The 20686-nt window shown below is 38.8% G+C and overlaps 1 protein-coding gene across 7 annotated transcripts in view; it reads right to left on the bottom strand.

Moving 5' to 3' along the window:
- DPY19L4 (dpy-19 like 4) overlaps positions 1–18960 on the bottom strand; it is a 66671-nt gene extending 47711 nt beyond the window's left edge. For 3 of the 7 annotated variants that reach the window (XM_042923545.1, XM_042923547.1, XM_042923551.1), the window contains exons 1-6: positions 18845–18960; positions 14504–14614; positions 6182–6306; positions 3886–3976; positions 2936–3057; positions 2687–2832 (exon numbers count right to left, since the gene is read on the bottom strand). In XM_042923545.1, coding sequence (XP_042779479.1) covers positions 2687–2832; positions 2936–3057; positions 3886–3976; positions 6182–6306; positions 14504–14614; positions 18845–18860 — 611 coding nt within the window. In that variant the 5' untranslated portion in view covers positions 18861–18960. Of the gene's footprint in view, positions 1–2686; positions 2833–2935; positions 3058–3885; positions 3977–6181; positions 6307–8546; positions 8563–14503; positions 14615–18844 lie in introns of those variants that run through there. The other 4 variants (XM_042923546.1, XM_042923548.1, XM_042923549.1 and 1 more) reach the window with 4 other exon arrangements.
- Between the last annotated feature and the right edge of the window lie 1726 nt (positions 18961–20686).

The raw sequence follows: 20686 nt of genomic DNA, 5'->3' as shown, positions 1-20686 counted from the left end.
TCTCTCTCTGCCACCCCCTCACTCCACTCTCTCTCTTTTCTCAAAAATAAATCAACATTTTTTTCTTAAATCTTGAAAAAAAGAATTAAAGAACATAACAACCAGATGCAATATGTGGTCCTGGATTAAATGCTGGTTTGGACAAACCAGCTTTTTGGGGTATTCTGAGGTCAACACGGGTAAGAGGTAAGATAAAAAGTTATTGAGGGGTGCCTGCCTGGATGGTTAGTCAGTACAGCATCTGACTCTTGATCTCAAGGTCCTGAGTTCAAGCCCCACATTGGGTGTGGAGCGTACTGAAAAAAAAAAGTTATTGAAGTGGAGGGGTTCATTCGGTAGAGCACGTGACTCTTGATCTCTGGGTTGTGAGTTCAAGCCCCATGTTGGGCATAGAGTTTACTTTAAAAAAAAAAAAAAAGTTCTTGGAAAGGTAGACTGCTGAATAAAGAAAGCAGAATATAAAACAGTATGTGTAATATATTTCATTCTGACAAAAAAAATACACACACAAATACATACACTATATACACATACACATACATACTCACATAGAAAAAGATCCAAAAGTATAAACACCGAGGTATAAACAATGGCGAGTGATCTCCAGGTGGTGGGAATGTAAAGTTATTTTGTTTTTGCTGGTTTTAATTTTCCATAACATACATATACTGTTTTTGTAATAATAAAGTTTGGCTCATTCCTGTTTTTAAGAAGAAATACGTTTAGGGGCACCTGGCTGGCTCAGTCAGTACAGCATATGACTCAATCCTGGGGCTGTGAATTGAAACCCCATGTTGGGTATAGAACTTACTTTAAAAAAATAAAAAATAAAAATAAAAAAAAGAAGAAGAAATAGGTTTAAGCCATAAAGCTGAACAGCTATACTTTAAAACTTCTAAGGAAGATTTTTAAAATATGCTTTATATCAAATTATTGGCAGCATATGACCCTAAATATAAACAAAGCCCAGTAAGAGATATAGCCCTTAATGCCGAGTCTCAATAACTTGAAACGTATCATATTTTTTATTTGGGAATTGCCAAAAGAAAATGTTGTAGCAGAAGAAACGTTTCATTTTTTAGAAATTTAGTCATGATGGGGCGCCTGGGTGGCTCTATCAGTTAAGCATCCAACTTTGGCTCAGGTTATGATCTCATGGTTTGTGAGTTCAAGCCCCACGTCAGGCTCTGTGCTAACAGCCCAGAGCCTACAGCCTGCCTCGGAATCTGTGTCTCCATCTCTCTCTGCTCCTTCCCCACTCGTGCTCTCTCAAAAATAAATAAATGTTAAAAAAATTTTTAATAATAAAAAAATAAAAATTTAGTCATGATAAATGTTAGGGGAGAAAAGTGCTATGGAGAGAAAAAATACCCATAATTCAGAATTAAATTTTTGACACTGACCAATGCCAAGAGAATTTTTATGTCTCAAATCAGCTCTCCATTTCAAAGAAACCCCATTGCTTATTCTCTTTTTACTTACTATTAAAGAACTGAGACTGCTCTGATCACCAAAAGGGATGGATTTACTAATTCAAAGCACTCTGTGACAGATTAACACAGAATCCTTATCTGTGGTGGTTAACTTAATAGCGATATATCTTGGGTACCCAGGGGTTTAGTCGGTTAAGCCTCTGACTCTTGATTTTGGCTCAGGTCACAATCTTGAAGTTTGTGAGATCAAGCTCCGTGTTGGGCCCCACGAGGACAGTGTGGAACCTGCTTGGGATTCTCTCTCTCTCTCACTCTCTCTCCCTCTCTCAAAATAAATAAATGTTGAAAAAAAAAAATAGTGATCTATCTGATGCCTCTTCTTTCTTTTCATGAAATCGTGTCATCAATTTTAAATAAAAGAGGAAAGGGGCACCTGGGTAGCTCAGTCAGTTAAGCATCTGACTTCCGCTAAGGTCATGAACTCAAGGCTCATGACTTTGAGCCCCACACTGGGCTCAGCTCTGCCAGTGTGGAGCCTGCTTAGAATTCTCTCTCTCTCTCTCTCTCTCTCTCTCTCTCTCTCTCTCTCTCTCTCTCTCTGCCCCTCCACTACTTGCATTCTCTCTCTCTCAAAATAAATAAAAACTTAAAATAAATAAATAAATAAATAAGTAGGGAAAGAAAAGGCACATCCATATATGCCAATGTTACTAAGTCTGAAAATACAGAGATACAAGGTGAGTTTATTCGCCTTCAATTGTTGCATAACAAATGACCACAAATGTATAGGCTTAAAACAACACAAATTAGCTAAAAAACCTACCCCAGTTCCTCTGGATACTTTGCTCAGGGACTCCCTAAGCTAAAATCAAAGCACCTGCCAGGGCTGCCATACTCATTCAGGGCTTGTGGTCTTTTCACAGGTTCGCTGGTTGCTGGCAAAATTCATTTCCTCCTCACTTCAATCCAGCAACAGCACGGCAACCTGTCTCATGCTTCAAATATCTCTGACCTCCCCTTCTGCACCAAGTGGAGAAAGATCTCCACTTTTAAGGGCTCATATGATTGTATCAGGTCCACCACGTAATCTTCGTATCTTAAGGTCAACTGTGCCATGTAACATAACATAACCAGGAATGATATCTCATCCCAGGTTGGGATTAGGGTGTAGAATATTTGGGGGATGGCATTTTTAGAACCAAATACCACAGCCATAAAAAACTGTAAAACTTAATTAAGAAAACATCTTTTACCTGTTAATAATGAACCATGCAACAGTAAGCATTCCTGCTAGCCATGTTCCACTCATAAGCCAGCTTGTAACAAATAAAGCAGTAACGTATATTCCTTGCAATCCAAAAACAATGCCAATATAGAAGTATACTGGCTCAATAATCTCCTAATTGGCAAAAAAAAAGAAAAGATAATAGAACAACATTAAATAATTTTAATGATTCATAAACATGTAAGAAAATAAATATTAAAGTCAAAAGAAAACATACATTGCTACCAGTTGCTTGATACAAAACACTGGCGATAAGTTCTGGATATAGAGACATTTGCTGCACTGCATTTATAGTCTTCAGAGATACAGTTTTGTTATTGTGTGTCAATTCATAAACACCTAGAGACAGAAAAATTTTTCTCCAGATTATTTATTCTGCTTTAAAATAATTAAACATGTCAGAGGTCATTAAATATTTTAAGTTATTAAGAAAAATCTCAAAATACAATACACTGTGCCTCATTTTTCCAATGTCTTTATTAAGTATAAAAAAGAGTAATACTTTTTTTAATAATTTTTTTAATATTTATCTAGTTTTGAGAGAGAAAGAGAGACAAACAGAGAGCAAGCAGGGGAGGGGCAGAGAGAGAGGGAGACACAGAATCCAAAGCAGGCTCCAGGCTCTGAGCTGTCAGCACAGAGCCTGATGCGGGGCTCGAACTCACAAACTATGAGATCATGACCTGAGCTTGAAGTTGGACACTTAACTGACTGAGCCACCCAGGCACCCCTAAAGAGTAATACTTCTATTCTGAGACAATTTTCCACATTCAAGTGCTCACACATAGAGCAATGTTTTATTTTAGAAAAATGTTATTAAAAAAAATTTTTAATGTTTATTTATTTTTGAGAGAAGGAGACAGAGCATGAGCAGGAGAGGGGCAGAGAGAGAGGGAGACACAGAACCTGAGGCAAGCTCCAGGCTTTGAGCTGTCAGCACAGAGCCTGATGTGGGGCTCAAACTCATGGACCGCGAGAAGCCGGGCGCTTAACCAGCTGAGCCACCCGGGCGCCCCTAGAAAACATTGTTATTAAAAATACAAATGTGAGGGGTGCCTGGCTGGCTCAGTTGGTAGAACGTATGACTCTTGATCTCAGGTTCCTGAGTTTGAGCCCCACGTTGGAGGCAGAGTGTAATTTAAAAAGATACAAATGTGGTTATCATACCTCTTTCAAATGAGGGCGCTTTTAACATATCTTTATAATAAGAATAATAAATGGCACTGTCACCTTGAAATGTGATTTCTCGTTCGAGTTCCTAAAAGAAAATGAAATGATTATTTAAATACCAGTATCCTAAATTTCAACTGTAATCTTCTTTTTCTCTCCTTGTCTTCTAAATTAATGCTATGTATTTATCATTTTATTCAAAGACATGTTTGAATTGTCCTTTAATCATTAGTGGTCACATTAAGGAGGTTAAACTTTTCAATAATCTGGCAATCATTTTAATGAAACACCTAAGGTTTAAAATGGATCGTAGGTCATAAGTCATTTACCTATTACATACAAGGAAAAGCAGAAAAATGCCCTAAGGACAGCAAGAATAGTAAGGCAGGTAATAAAAAATGATGGTTAAGGTGTTAAAGTGCATAAGAAAAAGATAAGTTTAAGAAGAAATCAGTATTTTCTATTGCTATTCCACTTCCTTATGTATCCAGAATTGCAAACTCTTAACTAGTATTTTCAAGAGCAGCAGACACCTAATCAGCGCTTTTCAAATGAACTTCCGGAAATGTAAGTAAATCTTAAATTTCCTAAAATTGGGCTATACAGAGCCAAGAATATAGGTAATTCAAAAACTCTGAAAAATTGTGCATTTCAAGATGAATCAAGGTTTCATAAATCTATAGTCTTTGAAAATGCAACTTCTTTATTTTCATGAATATTTATCAATTAATACAAAAGATATCAGACCAGCTTCCCCAAGATCTGATCAACAGAACTTGCTAAGATATAAATGAGTGTTACCTAAGAGTTCTATAGTTAAAAAAATAAATAAATAAAATAGTTCTATGGTTAAATGAGTTGTGAAAAGGTCGCATGAAAGAAAATTAGTGGGTTTCTTTACTGCAAGACTTTAAGAGTTTCGGTATATGTTATGCATGGTGAATCTCAAAAGAGAAAACCTTTCCCATATCTATTTGACCAGTGAATTTTTCCCCCTCATTTGGAGTTCATTAAATATATTTCCTTAAAATGATTCTTTATGAATGGAAACAATTTGTTTCTAAGATTTCAAAGATGCAAACTTTTGATCAATGCTTCTCAGATTTAATGTGCATATGAAACTCCTAGAGATCTTATTAAAAGATCTCTGATTAGATTCTGATTCTAAAGTAGGGCCTGAGAATCTGTGATTCTGAAAAAGCTCCCAGGTATTGTCAATGTTCCTGGCTTATATACAATGTTTTAAAAAACAAGGTTCTTGATGTATGCCTTCTATATTTTCAAACCTTTGGTTGTTCTCAATTCTGCCTATAATAACACAACTGCTTGGAAATATTTTGAAATACTGATCCCAGACACTCCCCAGTACCCCACCTAAGAGTCTGTGAGGGAGGTTATGTTTTGAAAGCTCATCAGATGACTTTATTGGTACATCCAGTATTGAGAACTACTAATGGTTAATCTGCATAACATTTTCAAGGAAACAGAGGATATACTACAGTAATAGCTTTTGTCAAGACAATACAAATAATTATTCAGCTAAATGTTTTGGTGGGATTAGGTCAATCAATGGCTTAAAAACATTTAGTCAGTTTGACGAAGGCGACGACTACTACTACTACAAAACAGCTTGGACCAAGAAAGAAAAGTCTCCAGAGTCAAGTGATAACACTGTGAACTTTGTCAACGCATATTAAAGATGTATCTGATTGTGAAGTTAAGTCTGAGAACAAACTTATTCAAAGGCTAAATTATGAATTAAGTAACTATAGGGCCTAAAGAGTCTGTGAAATGCACATGACTTAAAACCAAACATTAATCATACTAATATGTAAGAGACATCTTAATAAATACTGTCATGCATGTTAATCATTTCCAATCCCCCAAAAACATTCTAATCATGTCATCTAAAAATTAAAATATTTTACTGCTGAAACTTCTATAGACTGTTTCTGAAATGTAAACTCCATAAACCAAAAGACTGACTAAACTGTAACATTTCACGGTCTTCAAAAACTCCTGATAAGCTAGTTACATGAAGGAAAGTACCCTTAGTTTAGAAACCCATAGTCTCTATTCTATGGCCTTGAAATATATTGTATTCCATTTTTCAAGGTTGACCCTGTGACTATGTTAAAACAGCTTCTACACCATTTTGTTTCTAATGGCTGTAAATAAGAAAGCACTTTTCATACTTATCATACATATATTTTGGCTCCCTGTAAAACACATTACTTAAGTTAAAATTAAATACTAAAACAACTTCCATATGCTCAAAATTCTTTCTTCTTACCTGCCTGTTGGAAAACCAGAATTTCCGTTCATGGTATGCTGATAAATACAGAGCATACATCATACCACTAGTAACTGCTGCAAGACAGCCAATGAAAATCTTTGCAAAGCGCTGAAATAATACATCTGAAAAAGCATATTAAAAGTAATCAGATGTAGATGATATTTATATTTATGCACTTCTATTTTTAAAAAGTAACCAACTCTAACTCTGTTCTTCCTCCCCCAAACCTAGAACCTTAATCTAATGAGAAAAACAGCAAATTCCAATAGAGGGGCATCCTAAATATACCTGACCAGTACTCTTCAAAACTGTCAAGGTCACTAAAAACAAGGAAAGCCTAAAAAAATTGCCACAGCCAAGAGGAGTCTAAATGTAATGTCAACTAAACGTAATGTAGGATCCTGGAACAGAAAAAGGACATTAGGTAATAACTAAACAAATCTGAATAAAGTGTGGACTTTAGTTAAAAATACTGTATCGGAGCACCTGGGTGGCTCAGTTGGGTAAACCTCTGACTTTGGCTCACATCATGATCTCATGGGTCATGAGTTTGAGACCTGCGTTGGGCTCTGTGCCACAGTGTGGAGCCTGTTTGGGATTCTCATTCTCTCTCTCTCTCTCTCTCTCTCTCTCTCTCTCTTCCCCCACCCCCCCCCCCCGCCCCTCCCCAGCTTGCTTTCTCTCTCTCAAAATAAATAAACTTAAAAATAAAAATAAAATAAAAATAAGTGTATCAACATTGGTTTGTTAATTATAACAAGTATACCATACTAATATAAAATGTTAATAAGAGGGAAAACTGTGTGGGCAGAGGGAGGGTATAACAAGGGAACTCTACACTATCTGTTCAATTCTTCTATAAATCAAAAAAGGTTTCAAAAATTAAAATCTATTAATCAAAAGAAAGAATAAAAATAATGTACTACGAAATATCTAAAGGAAAGATAGGGGTTCATTCAGAATTACTATTGATAGTTTTTCCTTATCAAGGAGTTTTTTTTATTGAGGAATAATTTACATATTATATAGCCATTTAAAATATATAATTCAATGATCTTTGATGATTATGTATTTAAAACATCATATACAACTGTTACATATATATATCTACTTCTTGATGAAACAACATAAAACACATTTGGATTTTCTACACACAGGATGATTTGGTCCTGCTATAGCTATTAGGTATAATAAGGCATAAGGGCCCAAAGTCCAGTGTTCTGTTACTGAATGACTGACAGGTCTGTAAAAAACTCAACTTGCTGATTTGTTCGTTTAGCTAAACTAAAATCTTAACCATTTTCAAAATATTATTTATTTATTTAAAAAAAATTTTTTTTTTAACATTTATTTATTTTTGAGACAGAGAGAGAGCATGAACAGGGGAGGGTCAGAGAGAGAGGGAGATACAGAATCTGAAACAGGCTTCAGGCTCTGAGCTGTCAGCACAGAGCCCGATGCGGGGCTCGAACTCACAGACAGTAAGATCATGACCTGAGCCGAAGTCGGCCGCTTAACCGACTGAGCCACCCAGGAGCCCCCAAAATATTATTTAATAAATACTAGTTTTCATATAATACTAAAGACATTAAGCAGACTAAAATAGTTAGATATCACTAAGTCAAGGCACCTGGCTGGCTCAATCAGTAGAGCATGGGACTCTAGATCTCAGGGCTGTGAGTTCAAGCCCCATGTTAGGTGTAGAGATTACTTTTAAAAAAGATATCAGTAAGTCTATGAGAATTATATTCAAAATGCTTTAGAAACACTACTCAATAAATCAAATATTAGTATCAGTATAACAAAATCATTTTAAAATTACTGTTTTCAGAGGCACCTGGCTGGATCAGTCAGTGAAGCGTCCAACTCTGGATTTTGGCTCAGGTCACGATCTCACAATTCAGGAGTTCAAGCCCTATATCAGACTCTATGCTGACAGTGTGGAGGCTGTTTGGGATTCTCTCTCTCCCTCTGTCTCTGCCCCTCCCCTGCTTGCTCTCTGGCCCTCAAAATAAATAAACATTTCAAAATAATAAATAAAATTACTGTTTTCAACAGCATGTGTAAAGCATTTGGCCTGGCACATAGTAAGACCTCAGTAAATACTAGCTATTATTGTTGAAATATATGTGCAAAAATATATAAGATAGTCATTTAAAGCAATGTTGACATAATATGAACTATAAAAAACTGGTAAGGAAACTTATCAATGGTGGCAGTTTAACAAAAGTTCTTCCAAGTTTCTGAACATGTATCTCTTCCTGTTTTTTTCATTAAGTCTTAGATAATGGCAAATTAACCCTAATTATCTGGGGCTATTATAAAAAGTATGTAAACCAAATCCTACATATAAATGTCTTACCTTAATACTAAATATGCTGTTTTCAAAGTTTTTTGTGAAGAGTCAAAGATGGAATAAAAAAAAAAGAGCACTACATAAATGTCTGTATCAGTAACACAGGTCATAGTTAAGTAATATTTAAAACTAACGAAAAATCTAATGACGTTAGGAAAAGAAATGTAAGATTCAATTTCACGAAAAGTTAAAAAAAAAAAAAAAAGGAAAGAAAAGAAGTATAACTGCATTGAAAAAAATATAAGCAATACTTGCCAAAACTTTTAAGAGTAGTTCTATCTACTGGCATTATTCATATATTTTATTTTTATTATACTTTTCTCCATTTTCCACATTTTCTGCCCTAAAAATATATTTTTGTAGTCAGGGGGAAATACTATTTTATAGTAGTTATCTCTAGTTATCTCTAGATTGTTTAATTTAATCTTTCTTATATTGTATTTTCCAAAATGGTTTAAATAACCACTCTATTAGTAAGCTTTGCTGTGATTAAAAAAAAAGGTACCTCATATTATTAGTGGCTTACAAAATAAAGGTTTAGTTCTCACTTAGGCTACTTGTTGGTATTGGGTCTGCAGTGACTCTCCACCCAATTCCAGACTTCAGATTAGCTGTGGTTCTTCTTGGATCTTCTTCAGAGTTCCAGATTGGGGTCAATCCCTATTTGAGACACGCTATTCTCATGAGGAAAAGAGCAGAACAGGCAGAGCATACAATGCCTCTTACAGTTTCTGGTCAAAACTAGTACAGTGTTGCTTCCACTCACATCCCATTGGTCCACGTGAGTCACGTGGATAAGCCTGACAATGAGGTAGTGAAGTAAACACTGCTTCAGAGACTGCGCTCCAAATCACATGGCAATGGGAAGGAATGGATAATTCACTTTAGTGAAGGGAGCAAATATGTGGGAACAGTAAAAGAGTCCACCAGGGTCTGCCCCACTCATCACAAACACTCATTTCCTGCCCAAAGGCAAAACACTCTCACTGCTTTTCAAGAAAAACATCCTAAGAGCAGCTTATTCAGCTTGTTTCCTGCATGTATACATCATTTTAGGATCTGAATAGTTGCATCCTCTTAAATTTAGGCTGATAGTTCTTTTAACAGTACATCTCTCTTGGGGTGCCTGGGTGGCTCAGTTAAATGTCCAACTTTGGCTCAGGTCATGGTCTCATGGTCTGTGAGTACAAGTCCCACATCAGGCTCTGTGCTGACAGCTCAGAGTGAGGAGCCTGCTTTGGATTCCGTCTCCCTCTCTCTCTCTGCCCCTCCCCCACTCACATTCTGTCTCTCTCTCTTTCTCTCTCAAAAAACAGATAAACGTTAAAAAAAAAAAAAAGCAAACAAAAAAACAAAACAGTACATCTCTCAAAAGCTTAGCAGGCAATTCTCCTAGATATTTACCTAACAGAAAAAAAAGAACAAATGTCCACAAAAATATCTGTAGAACTATGTTCACAGAAGCCTTATTCATAATAGCTAAATACTGAAAACTACTCAAATGTCCAACAAGAACAAAATAGTTAGAAAATTACAGCAACATGAATGAATCTCAAAATGATTATATATATTTTTTTTTAATTTTTTTTAACATTTATTTATTTTTGAGACAGAGAGAGAGCATGAACAGGGGAGGGTCAGAGAAAGAGGGAGACACAGAATCTGAAACAGGCTCCAGGTTCTGAGCTGTCAGCACAGAGCCCGACGCAGGGCTCGAACCCACGGACCGCGAGATCGTGACCTGAGCCGAAGTCGGACACTTAACCGACTGAGCCACCCAGGCGCCCCAAAATGATTATATTTTTAAAGGATAAAATGCTAAGTGAAAGAATCCAGACACAAAAGCACACATGTTGTATGATTCCACTTACATGAAATTCTACAACATGCAAAACTAATTAATCAATATTGATAAGTATCCGAAGGGTGGTTGTCTTGGGGGGGGTACAGGGAAAATCTACTGGAAGGGATACAAAGAAGCTTTCTGGGATAACGGAAATGTTCTGTATCTTGTTAATTGGACTAAGATGTCAAAACTCATTTAATAAAATACCTAAGATTCTGGGCATTTTTTTTTTTTTTTAACGTTTATTTATTTTTGAGACAGGGAAAGACAGCATGAATGGGGGAGGGTCAGAGAGAGAGGGAGACACAGAATCTGAAACAGGCTCCAGGCTCTGAGCTGTCAGCACAGAGCCCGATGCGGGGCTCGAACTCACGGACAGTGAGATCATGACCTGAGCCGAAGTCGGATGCCCAACCGACTGAGCCACCCAGGCGCCCCTCTGGGCATTTTTCAATATGTTAACTATACAGCTATACCTCAGTGCAGTTCCAGACCACTACAATAAAGTGAATACTGTCATAAAGTGAATCAAATTAATTTTTTTGGTTTCCCAGTATATATAAAAGTTATGTTTACACTATACTGTAGCCTATTACGTGTGCGATAACATTACATCTATAAAAACAACATACCTATCTTAACTAACGCTAAAATAAGCTAACCATCGCCTGAGCTGTCAATGAGTCACAATCACTGATCACAGATCACCACAAGAAATACAATGATAATACACTGCAAGAATTACCAAAATGTGACACAGAGACATAAAGTTAGCAAATGGTGTTGGAAAAATGGAGCCAATAGACTTGCTTGCCACTAACCTTCAATTCATTAAAAAAACAAAAAAACAGGGGCGCCTGGGGGGTTCGGTCGGTTAAGCCTCCAACTTCGGCTCAGGTCATGATCTCAGGTTTGTGGGTTCGAGCCCTGCATCGGGCTCTGTGCTGACAGCTCAGAGCCTGGACCCTGCTTTAGATTCTGTGTCTCCCTCTCTCTCTCTGCTCCTCTCATGCTCTATCTCTCAAAAATAAATAAACATTTAAAAACAAAAAAACAAAAAAACAAAGCAGAAAAAAAAGATATCTGCAAAGTACAACATGAAGCACAATTAAAGGCGGTATGCCTGTACCTTAATTTTTAACAGTTAAATCACTTATTTTTGCAAAGAAAAAAACAATTTTGTTAGCTTTTTACCTACTTGATTCTATTCAGTTCCATGTTCCAACAACTACACAGTAGTCCCCCTCCCCACTGTCTGTGGGGGATATATTCCAAGATCCTTAGCAGATGCCTCAAACTGAATTCTAGTAGTGAACCCTAGATATGCTATGTTTTTTCCTATACATACACACCTAGGATAAAGTTCAATTTATTAATTAGACACAGTAAGAGATTAACAATAATAGCTAATAATAAAATACAACTATAACAATATGCTGTAATAAAAGTTATGTGAACATGGTCTCTCTCTTAAAATATCTTATTGTACTGTACTCACTTTACTTCTTGTGATGATAGGAGATGATAAAATTCCCATGTGATGAGATGAAGTGAGAAGAATGACAAGGCATTGTGAGTGTGACATAGCATTACACTGCTAACAGTACATACTTTGACAATACGTCAGAAAGCAGATCATCTGCTTCCAAACTCTGATTGACCAGATAACTGAATCCATGGAAACTGAAACTACTGGATAAGGTGGGGGACTACTGTAAACACAATTTTATTTCTAGATGAGTCTTGGGAAGGTTTAACTACATGTATTTGAGCTTTTGTAGAACCACACTCTATCTTACTTTATCCAACTGAAAGGATTTACTAGGAAATACCTTAATGCATTCATATATTTTAACAAACTATGTGCTGACAGCCATGCCCCTGATTTAGTCATTGCCCTGAGGATTCATCTTAATCAGCCTTTGTTACTCAAAGTACTTCTCAATTTTCTCGATTTTACTAGCTGAAATAGTTCTAACTCAACACTACAAGTCCCAGAAATTTTGGATTCTCTATTTTTCTCTTCCTTCCCGTTTGCAAATAGGCCAAATCTGTTTTAAATTCATCTTTCTTGTAATCAAATGCAGCTGATAACCAAGGCACTCTAGTAACATTCTGTTTTATAATCTTGTTACCTAAAATAATAAAAAAATTTAGTATTAAAATTGTAACTCTTCACAGGAAACAGATACAAATGTTTTGTCACTGCATAACATGGATTATTATTTTTCCAGCTTCCAAAAAATTTTCTTGCTGCTAGCCCCTAAACTAGTTCTGTAGATGACCCACTGCCTTTACCTTATTTGAGAAAAAATATATAAATGTGCCTTCGACTCTTTATGGGCAAGAAGCAATTTGAGAAGGCATTTCAGTCCCTAAGGATGGCATGTTCTCCAAAGCCATCTTCATATATGGTTCAGCAGGATAACAGAAAAGGAAGGACCTCTAGAGGGTGGACTCAAGGACCACACAGAATAATGAAGCTACTCCCAAGGTAAACAACTAGGGCCTAATCAAGAAACATCTCTACACCAGAGTAAGAAGACCTCATATTTATCTTGTAGGATTTCAAAACTGCTATGAACCAGTGGCTGATGTACGTCTCTCACTCTTCCTCTTTCTGAGGAAAGAAAAGTTAACATAGCATAGCAGCTCTACAATTACTTTGCCAAGAAAGGTCTGCTTGCAAGGTAAACTCTGCTGGAACCTGGGAACTTGGATTTCAGGAGGGTTATCACCATTCTCTCATGTTAGTTTACTGTACCTGACCTGTTTGTATAAACAATGTGGTTCATGCTCATTGCTTTCCTTCTGGGAATCTAGTTTGGGTATGTGGTAGGAAAAGGTATGGCGACCAGCTAACAGTAAAAACTGTGCAGGCGAGCCTGGGTGGCTCAGTCGGTTAAGTGTCCAACTTCAGCCCAGGTCACAATCTCACAGTCCGTGAGTTCAAGCCCTGCATCAGGCTCTGCTCTGACAGTGCAGAGCCTGCTTGGGATTCTCTCTCTCACTCTCTCTATGCCCCTCCCCTACTCGCACTCTATCTCAAAATAAATTAAAACACACACACACACACACACACACACACACATACAAATTCTGTGCAGAGCCATTAATGAGCTTCCCTGGTAGACAAAACTTTACAAATGTCACAATTTGATGCTTGAAGGAGTTAGCACATCTTGTGTAACTCCATTAGGAAAGGAATCAGGGAAGCTTATGCCTAGATCTTACAGATTTTAGCCCACAGACCTTTTCCCTTTGCTGATTTTGTTTTGTACTGTTCACTGTAATAAATCACAGCTGTAAATATTCTGAGGCTGCAAGTCCTTCTAGCTCATCACCAAATGGGGGTGGCCTTGGAGACCCCTGACACAGAGCACAAAATTTATCTTTTTAATTCATGGGTCTCTGGACTAGAATGAATCATAGCTGGCCCTGAACAAGACCTTGGGCCTCAAGACTGATGCCATGACCGGGTAAGACTGAGTGTCTTCCTGGGTCAGAGAGGTAGTGAGAGTATTTTGTCTGACGGAGAAAAGCAAATATTTATGACTAAAAGGACAGAATGTGGTAGACTGTTATTATTATTCCCACTTATTTTGTCCTTTCTTATAGAAAGATTATTCATCTCTGCCCACTACCATGTGACTTGCAATGCATCCCTGTAGTCAGAGTATACTTCTCCATCTCACTGTCTGGATTAATTATGTGACTTATGTGACTTGCTTGGGTCAACAGAATGTGACTACAAGTAACGGTGTGCCAGTTCAACAGAAACTTTAAGAGACACCGAATGATTCTGCCTGTTCTCCCGTTCTTTTCCTCTGCCGTAAGAAAACCATATCCCAAATAGGGGCTGTTCCTTCAAGATACATGAAGCTAAACCAGCCAACCTGCAGCCACAACACGTAACATTAGTCAGAAATAAGTGTCTTTTGTAAGCCAGTGAGATTTAGGGCTTGTTCTACAACAAAACCTATGAAAGCTGACTGCCAACACCATACAATTAATCTCAAAATAGGCATAAACATTTAAAACATTAATATAAAATATACTACCTAATGTATAAAAAAACATTTTTATAGTAGCATGAAAACAAATTTATCTAACTTACGTTTTGGAGCTCTTTCAGGCATTGGAGTATCACGAATTTTCTCTTCTTTGGCAGATTCCTTATTTTCCGAAGACTTCAGCTTTCTTCTCTGGCGCAGTTCTACAGTTGGTCCTTAAAATATTTAAGAAGTTATTGCAACATGTGTATCAAGCTGTTCTAATCTGTAATCCAAACGAATTCACTTTTATTATAATAGGGCAATGAGTCACATAGAGATCTTTTAGTATCAAAGATAACTTTTTTCCACAATTATTTTAGCACTTCTTGAAAAACAATCTTTCATACAAAAAAAAAATTTAGGTTCTGTCTGCCATCTGTGCTTTCAGAGTCCTAGTGATAAATCAACAAGCTCTTCTCCTGAGATAATGTTATTTTCAAAATATCCCAAAATAAGTAAACTCCTTTCTAGAATGACTGGGGAACAAGGTGTTATTTAATACATTAGCATAATATTCTAGTTACCTGAGAATATCACATTCATCATTCAAGGATTAACCATTTTTTAAAATTTGAATATAATAAAATACATTGATCATAAAATTATACTTCATTTTAAAAATAATCCTGCAAGCTCTGCAGAATTTCACAGTGCTGTGGTATTGTCATTGTAATGGATTGTTTTATAGATTTAGGTATTAGAAATAGGCTGAACCTATAAATATCCCTGTATGTGGGAAGTTGTCAGAAAATTTCCCAATATTAGACTACCCCTTCTATGTCTGACAAAAAATGTAAAGCAGAAAGTACCTCCAAACTAGTGAACTAAATTCCGAATGAAACAAGAATTTACTATATTCGACCTAACTACGTTTCCTTCCTAGAATTATCTTATAGAGTCGACTATGACTGTCGTGTAGGTGCAGACTGTCCTCCCAACCTTATAAGATGGTTCAAGAATTTATTTCCTTCTTAACGGAGCAGAGGAGAGTTTTCTTTTCTCTTAGGAATGACTTTAGGCTATGAAATGTGAGCCTAAAAAGACAAGTCACAAAAGGAAAATGAATCAGCTACTGTTGATCAGATGAAGGGCTCTACCTTTACAGTGGAGGGGCACCAGGTTGGCTCAGTCGGAGGAGCACGTGACTCCTGATCTTGGGGTCATGAGTTTGAACACCATGTGGGGTGCAGATATTACTTAAATAAATAAAACTTTTAAAAATTCCTTTAAAAAAATCCTCTAGCTTTACTGCGGAAAATGAAAAAACAAATACACATTTTCTTAATTTATTTTTTTCTAAATGTCTATACCCAAATGGTGCTTGAACTCATGCCCCTGAGAAACAGAGCTGCATGCTCTTCCAACTGAGTCAGCCAGGTGCCCCTATTGGTTTCTGCTCAGATCATGATGTTCATGGTTCATGCTGACAGCACGGAGCCTGCTTGGGATTCTCCCTCTTTCCCTCTCTCTCAAAATAAATTAAATAAACTAAAAAAAGAATTTGTTTTCCCCTGCTCTGTGATAAAAGAAAAGTTAAAAGCACCCAACAAAGGGCACCTGGGTGGCTCAGTCGGTTAAGCTCTCCCCCACTTGTGCTGTCTCTGTCTCAAAAACATTAGGAACACCTGGGTGGCTCAGTCAAGCATAAAACTTTTTTCTTTTTAAATTCTTAAAACATTTATTCACTTTTGAGAGACAGAGACACAGTGTGAGCAGGGGAGGGGCAGAGACAGAGGGAGACACAGAATCCGAAGCAGGCTCCAGGCTCTGAGCTGTCAGCACAGAGCCCGACGTGGGGCTCAAACCCACAAATCGTGAGATCATGACCTGAGCCGAAGTCAGGCGCTTAACCGAGTGAGCCACCCAGGTGCCCCAAGCATAGAACTCTTGATCTCAGCTCAGGCCATGATCTCATGAACCATGAGCTCTGCGGTCACGGCACAGAGCCTGCTTAAGATTCTTTCTTTCCCTCTCTCTCTCTCTGCCCTTACATGCACTCTCTCTCAAAATAAACAAATACATATTTTTTTTAAGTCAAACTAAATGAAAATGATAACATAAAGGGGCACTTAAGTTGGTTAAGTACCCAACTCAGGCTCAGATTACAATCTCACAGTTAGGGAGTTCGAGCCCTGCATCCAGCGTTGTGCTGACAGTGCAACGCAGAGCCTGCCTGGGGTTCTCTCTTGCTCCCTCTCTCTCGGCCCCTCCCCCATGGTTCGTGCACACACTCTCTCTCTCAAAATAAATAAATAAACTTAAAAAATAAAACGAAAATGACAACATAGCCACAAAAATAACCCAGTATTTCAGTCTCTGGTCCAGCGACCTTCACATGAGATAGTGAGCAGAGCTACAAATAGGCCAGCAAATGTCCATCCAAACTATTCCACATGAAGTGTTAATACTGCTGTATTCAAAGTTGTCACTTGTTTGTTCTAACATTTCTTTCAGGAAGCCTTAAGTATGAACAACCTGAGGCTCTACTGCATCAAGAAAGACATTTTTCATAAGATGAGATTCTCAAAATCATGTACTTGGAGTAACAGTGGGACAATGAAAAGGATCCAAGTGAATGTGAATGATAACAAAAAAGGGATCTAGGGAAGATATGGATACAAGTAAAATACACCATGTAGACTAATTTTAAGATAATATGTATTTTGAAAAAATTTAGAGGGCCAAATAAACGTAAGGCACACAAAATAATGCCTAGCACACAGACATGTTTGCTATAAATATTATCATTACTAGCATTATTTTAATAAATAAGAATATAATTATTCATTGCTGACTATTATATCCCAGCACCTAACATAGTAGGCACCCAAATGTTTACAGAATTGAAAAATTTGTTGAATGAAACTATATTTTAAGAAAACTTCAATCCATTAATTGTTCCATTTAACATGTATTTGCTTATCTGTAATTCTACAATGAAAAATCATTTTTCCTTTTTTATCCCATGAGTAAATTTTACAGAATAGTGTGGTATTGATTTAATTAAGTGTAACTATAATATCCTAAAGCAATTTCTCATTTTGCATGATGCAAACTATTAAAGACTTTTAGTATTGCAGTACTTTTTTCCTGCTTTAGATTAAGCATGAAAGGGCTCATGGAAACATACAAGCTAGCTTATCAACCTACTCCACAGATTTGCAAGTAGTCAGAAAAGGAAAAAAAAAAATCAAGAAATGTTTTAAACTACTGCAACCAAAAATAAAACCAAGGCAACAAATGGAATTACTTATCCCTTATCAACTACAAACAGCACTGGTTTTGAAGTTGTATATTAGGAAGAGTGTGTTAAATTTAGATCAGCTTTAACACTCTGAAAACTCAAAAAAGAGGAGGCAGATAATGAAGTCAGTGTGAGCATAGACAGAGACAAGGCAGAAAGCCAAAGAGCAATAAACAATTTTTTAAATATCACTTTCCACCGAATTCTTGAAATTCCCTCCTTGCACTCTTGGTTCAATAAAGGTTTAAATCTAAATGAGATCACATTCACAACCGCACTCAAGGAAGTAAAAAGTCATGTTTCCCACCAGGATGCAAAATCTAACCGCTCAGTCAAGCGACACCATCAAATAGATCTGTTCCCCACACTAGCACGGGTATTATGAAGTTGTTATGCCATGAATGCTTCCTGTGATATCTATCACTAGCTGATCAATTCCTCCAACTCCCCAATTATCTCTCATACTTATCATTTTAAATATCACTGAAGAGCTTAATTTTCTTAACATTGGCCCTGTGGGGGCATGGAAAGCTTTCTCCGGCCCACCCACTTCCACCCTCAAAGCACTCGTGGCTTCCTAATCCTCCCAAAATACTTACACCCTTCAGCCTTTACCACCTCCCCCTAACCTGTAAGTGACCAGGCCTTCTTCAGTTTCCCCTCCCCAACCCCCGCCTCTTTCTACACCCTAGGCGTGCGGCTCCTCTCGCCCTGTGACTTCGTATTTATCAGCGTCCACAGACCTCTGAAGAGGGCACTCAGAATGAGGGGCATTTGGTTAAACACTCTCACTTTCAAATATGCACTCAGTGCCCAAGCCTCCATCTTCTAAACCAAACTATGCTCCCCACCCCATTAATTATCTACTAGTGGCCTCCCCTCTCAAGCACTCCTCCCACCCCCAGCTTTTTCTCTACCAGCCCGATTCCCAACTTTAAGCTCCACCTTTGCTTCCCACTGAGGCGGACAAAACTTCAGGCCACTCACTTCGCTCCCAAATGTCCCCGCGCCGCCGCCACCCCGCTTCTTCCCGCCCCCCACCCCGCGCGGCCGCGGCCACTGACCGCCCGCAGCCCAGGCCTCTGGGCCCCTCGCGCCCCCGCCCCTCTTTCCCGCGACCACGAGCGACAGTTGGCGCGCTGGACCCCGGGGCCGTCACCTTCTTCCTCCGCCATCGTCTCCGCGGAGGTCCGGGCGCCCCTCAGGCTCCCGCGCGGCCCGGAGTCGCCGGTCCTCAGCGTCGCCGAGCCCCTCGGCAGCCCCAGGACAGCTCCCGGCCGCCGCGCCCCCACTTCCTGACCCGCCCCCCTCCGGTGTCGCCGCCAACCGCGTCTCCCCGGGCTGCCCGGGAACCAGAGAGCCGGGAGCGAAGGGCAGCCGGAGCGTTTTGCGGGCGTGCCTGGGCCTGCGCGGGCAGGAAGGGGAGTCGCCGCGGGTGGCACCGCCCACAGCCCTCGCTCCGGGCCCGCTCCAGCAGTTTGCCGAAGCCCCTCCCTTCGCCCGCCCCTTCCGAAAGGTGGGAGCGCAGGGGGCTGGCCGAGGCTTTTGTCTTCCGACTCAGTCGGAGAATAGCGTCGGCCACATCTTCCAGATCCGAACCCCGTCCGCGCCCCATTTTACAGAGAGGAAGCTGAGGCCCCCGAGATGGACTGGAGGCCATCTGGAAGCCAGGGCTCCGAACTCCTCTCGGTACCTGCGCGCCGGGTGATTTCAGGCAGCGGTAAAACGCTCTGGATGGCGCTTCGGTGTAGTAGGCCACGTGCTCATTACAAGAAAGCTTGTGCTTGGAACTTTGTTTTTAACTCCCCAAACTGGTTGGACAAATGCATTTGCGTTTCAAGATATTTAAAGAAACAGTAATACGATGGTCAGTGGGGGGAGCGGATACATTCAGATATTCCACAGCAGCCGAACATAGTTTTAACTTGTTACGCTGTTTATATCTTTGCTTGTATTACGGCTGGCATTCTCCAACAAATGCCAGGAACTTTCCCCCAACAATACCCAGAAGTAGATTTAGATGAGAAAATGCTCATTTTAGAGCGAGAGAAAGAAGCACAAGAACTCACTGAAGTCATGGGGTAATTACGAACATCCCATTTATAGCAGGCATGAAGATTCGCCTAAGAGCGCCTTTGTCAAGTTAGGATATTTGGAGAGAAGCTATCGTTTTTCAGTGCTGTGCAAAAACGGTTCCAAGAACTCTTTTTATGGCTTTGGTTGCCTATACATAAGTCTTGCCCTTAAACAACACTGGACCAGGAGTTAGAAACGCGGTGGAGGTTGCCAGTGGACCAGAAAAGACCCAGATCAAAGGACAGAGAACAAAATGTACGGTCCTTGAAAACCTGAAGCTATGGCAGGGCCCATGCCATGGACAGCAGATACCAGAGCGCTCTCCTTATTAGATGAGCTTCATTGCAAGAGTTCCATCTCATGGAAAAACAGTTTTTCTGAGAGTCTTGAGGTGATGATGACCATTCTTCCTATAGTTCTTCATAATCATCTCAAGGTGACTGATGGGCTTAATTACAAATGTGCCTGCTCTAAACAGTAGTGGATAGAAAGGAAAAACAGCTTCTTAAAATGAAATGAAAATATGAAAGAACAAAGATCATTATTCAATCTTTAGATAGATAACCAGTGGAATCATGATTGTGTTTGTTTCCTAGTAGAAACATTGTTCTTCCCTTGAACCCTAAAACCTCCACATAAGGATAATGAGAATGGAGCATTCTATTTCCCCTCCATCTCTCATTTTGCTTTGAGAGAAATGGGCCATTTTGTATTCAAAATATATACATAATCTGAAAAGATAGAACCCAAACTGCTCAAGATATTGCCTTGCAGTAGGCATTGTATCTGAGTTTTCAGAAGGCCAATCCATTATTCTCTAATACCAGCTGCTTCCAGATGGCAATGGGCATGGGTATGGATGCATGGTCCAAAGATCACTTCGAGTTCAAGCCCCGCATCAGCCTGCTTAGGATTCTCTCTCTCT

Source organism: Panthera leo, chromosome F2, assembly GCF_018350215.1.
Source record: "Panthera leo isolate Ple1 chromosome F2, P.leo_Ple1_pat1.1, whole genome shotgun sequence".
Classification (NCBI taxonomy): Eukaryota; Metazoa; Chordata; class Mammalia; order Carnivora; family Felidae; genus Panthera; species Panthera leo.
This window is presented reverse-complemented; position numbering and strand designations above follow the sequence as displayed.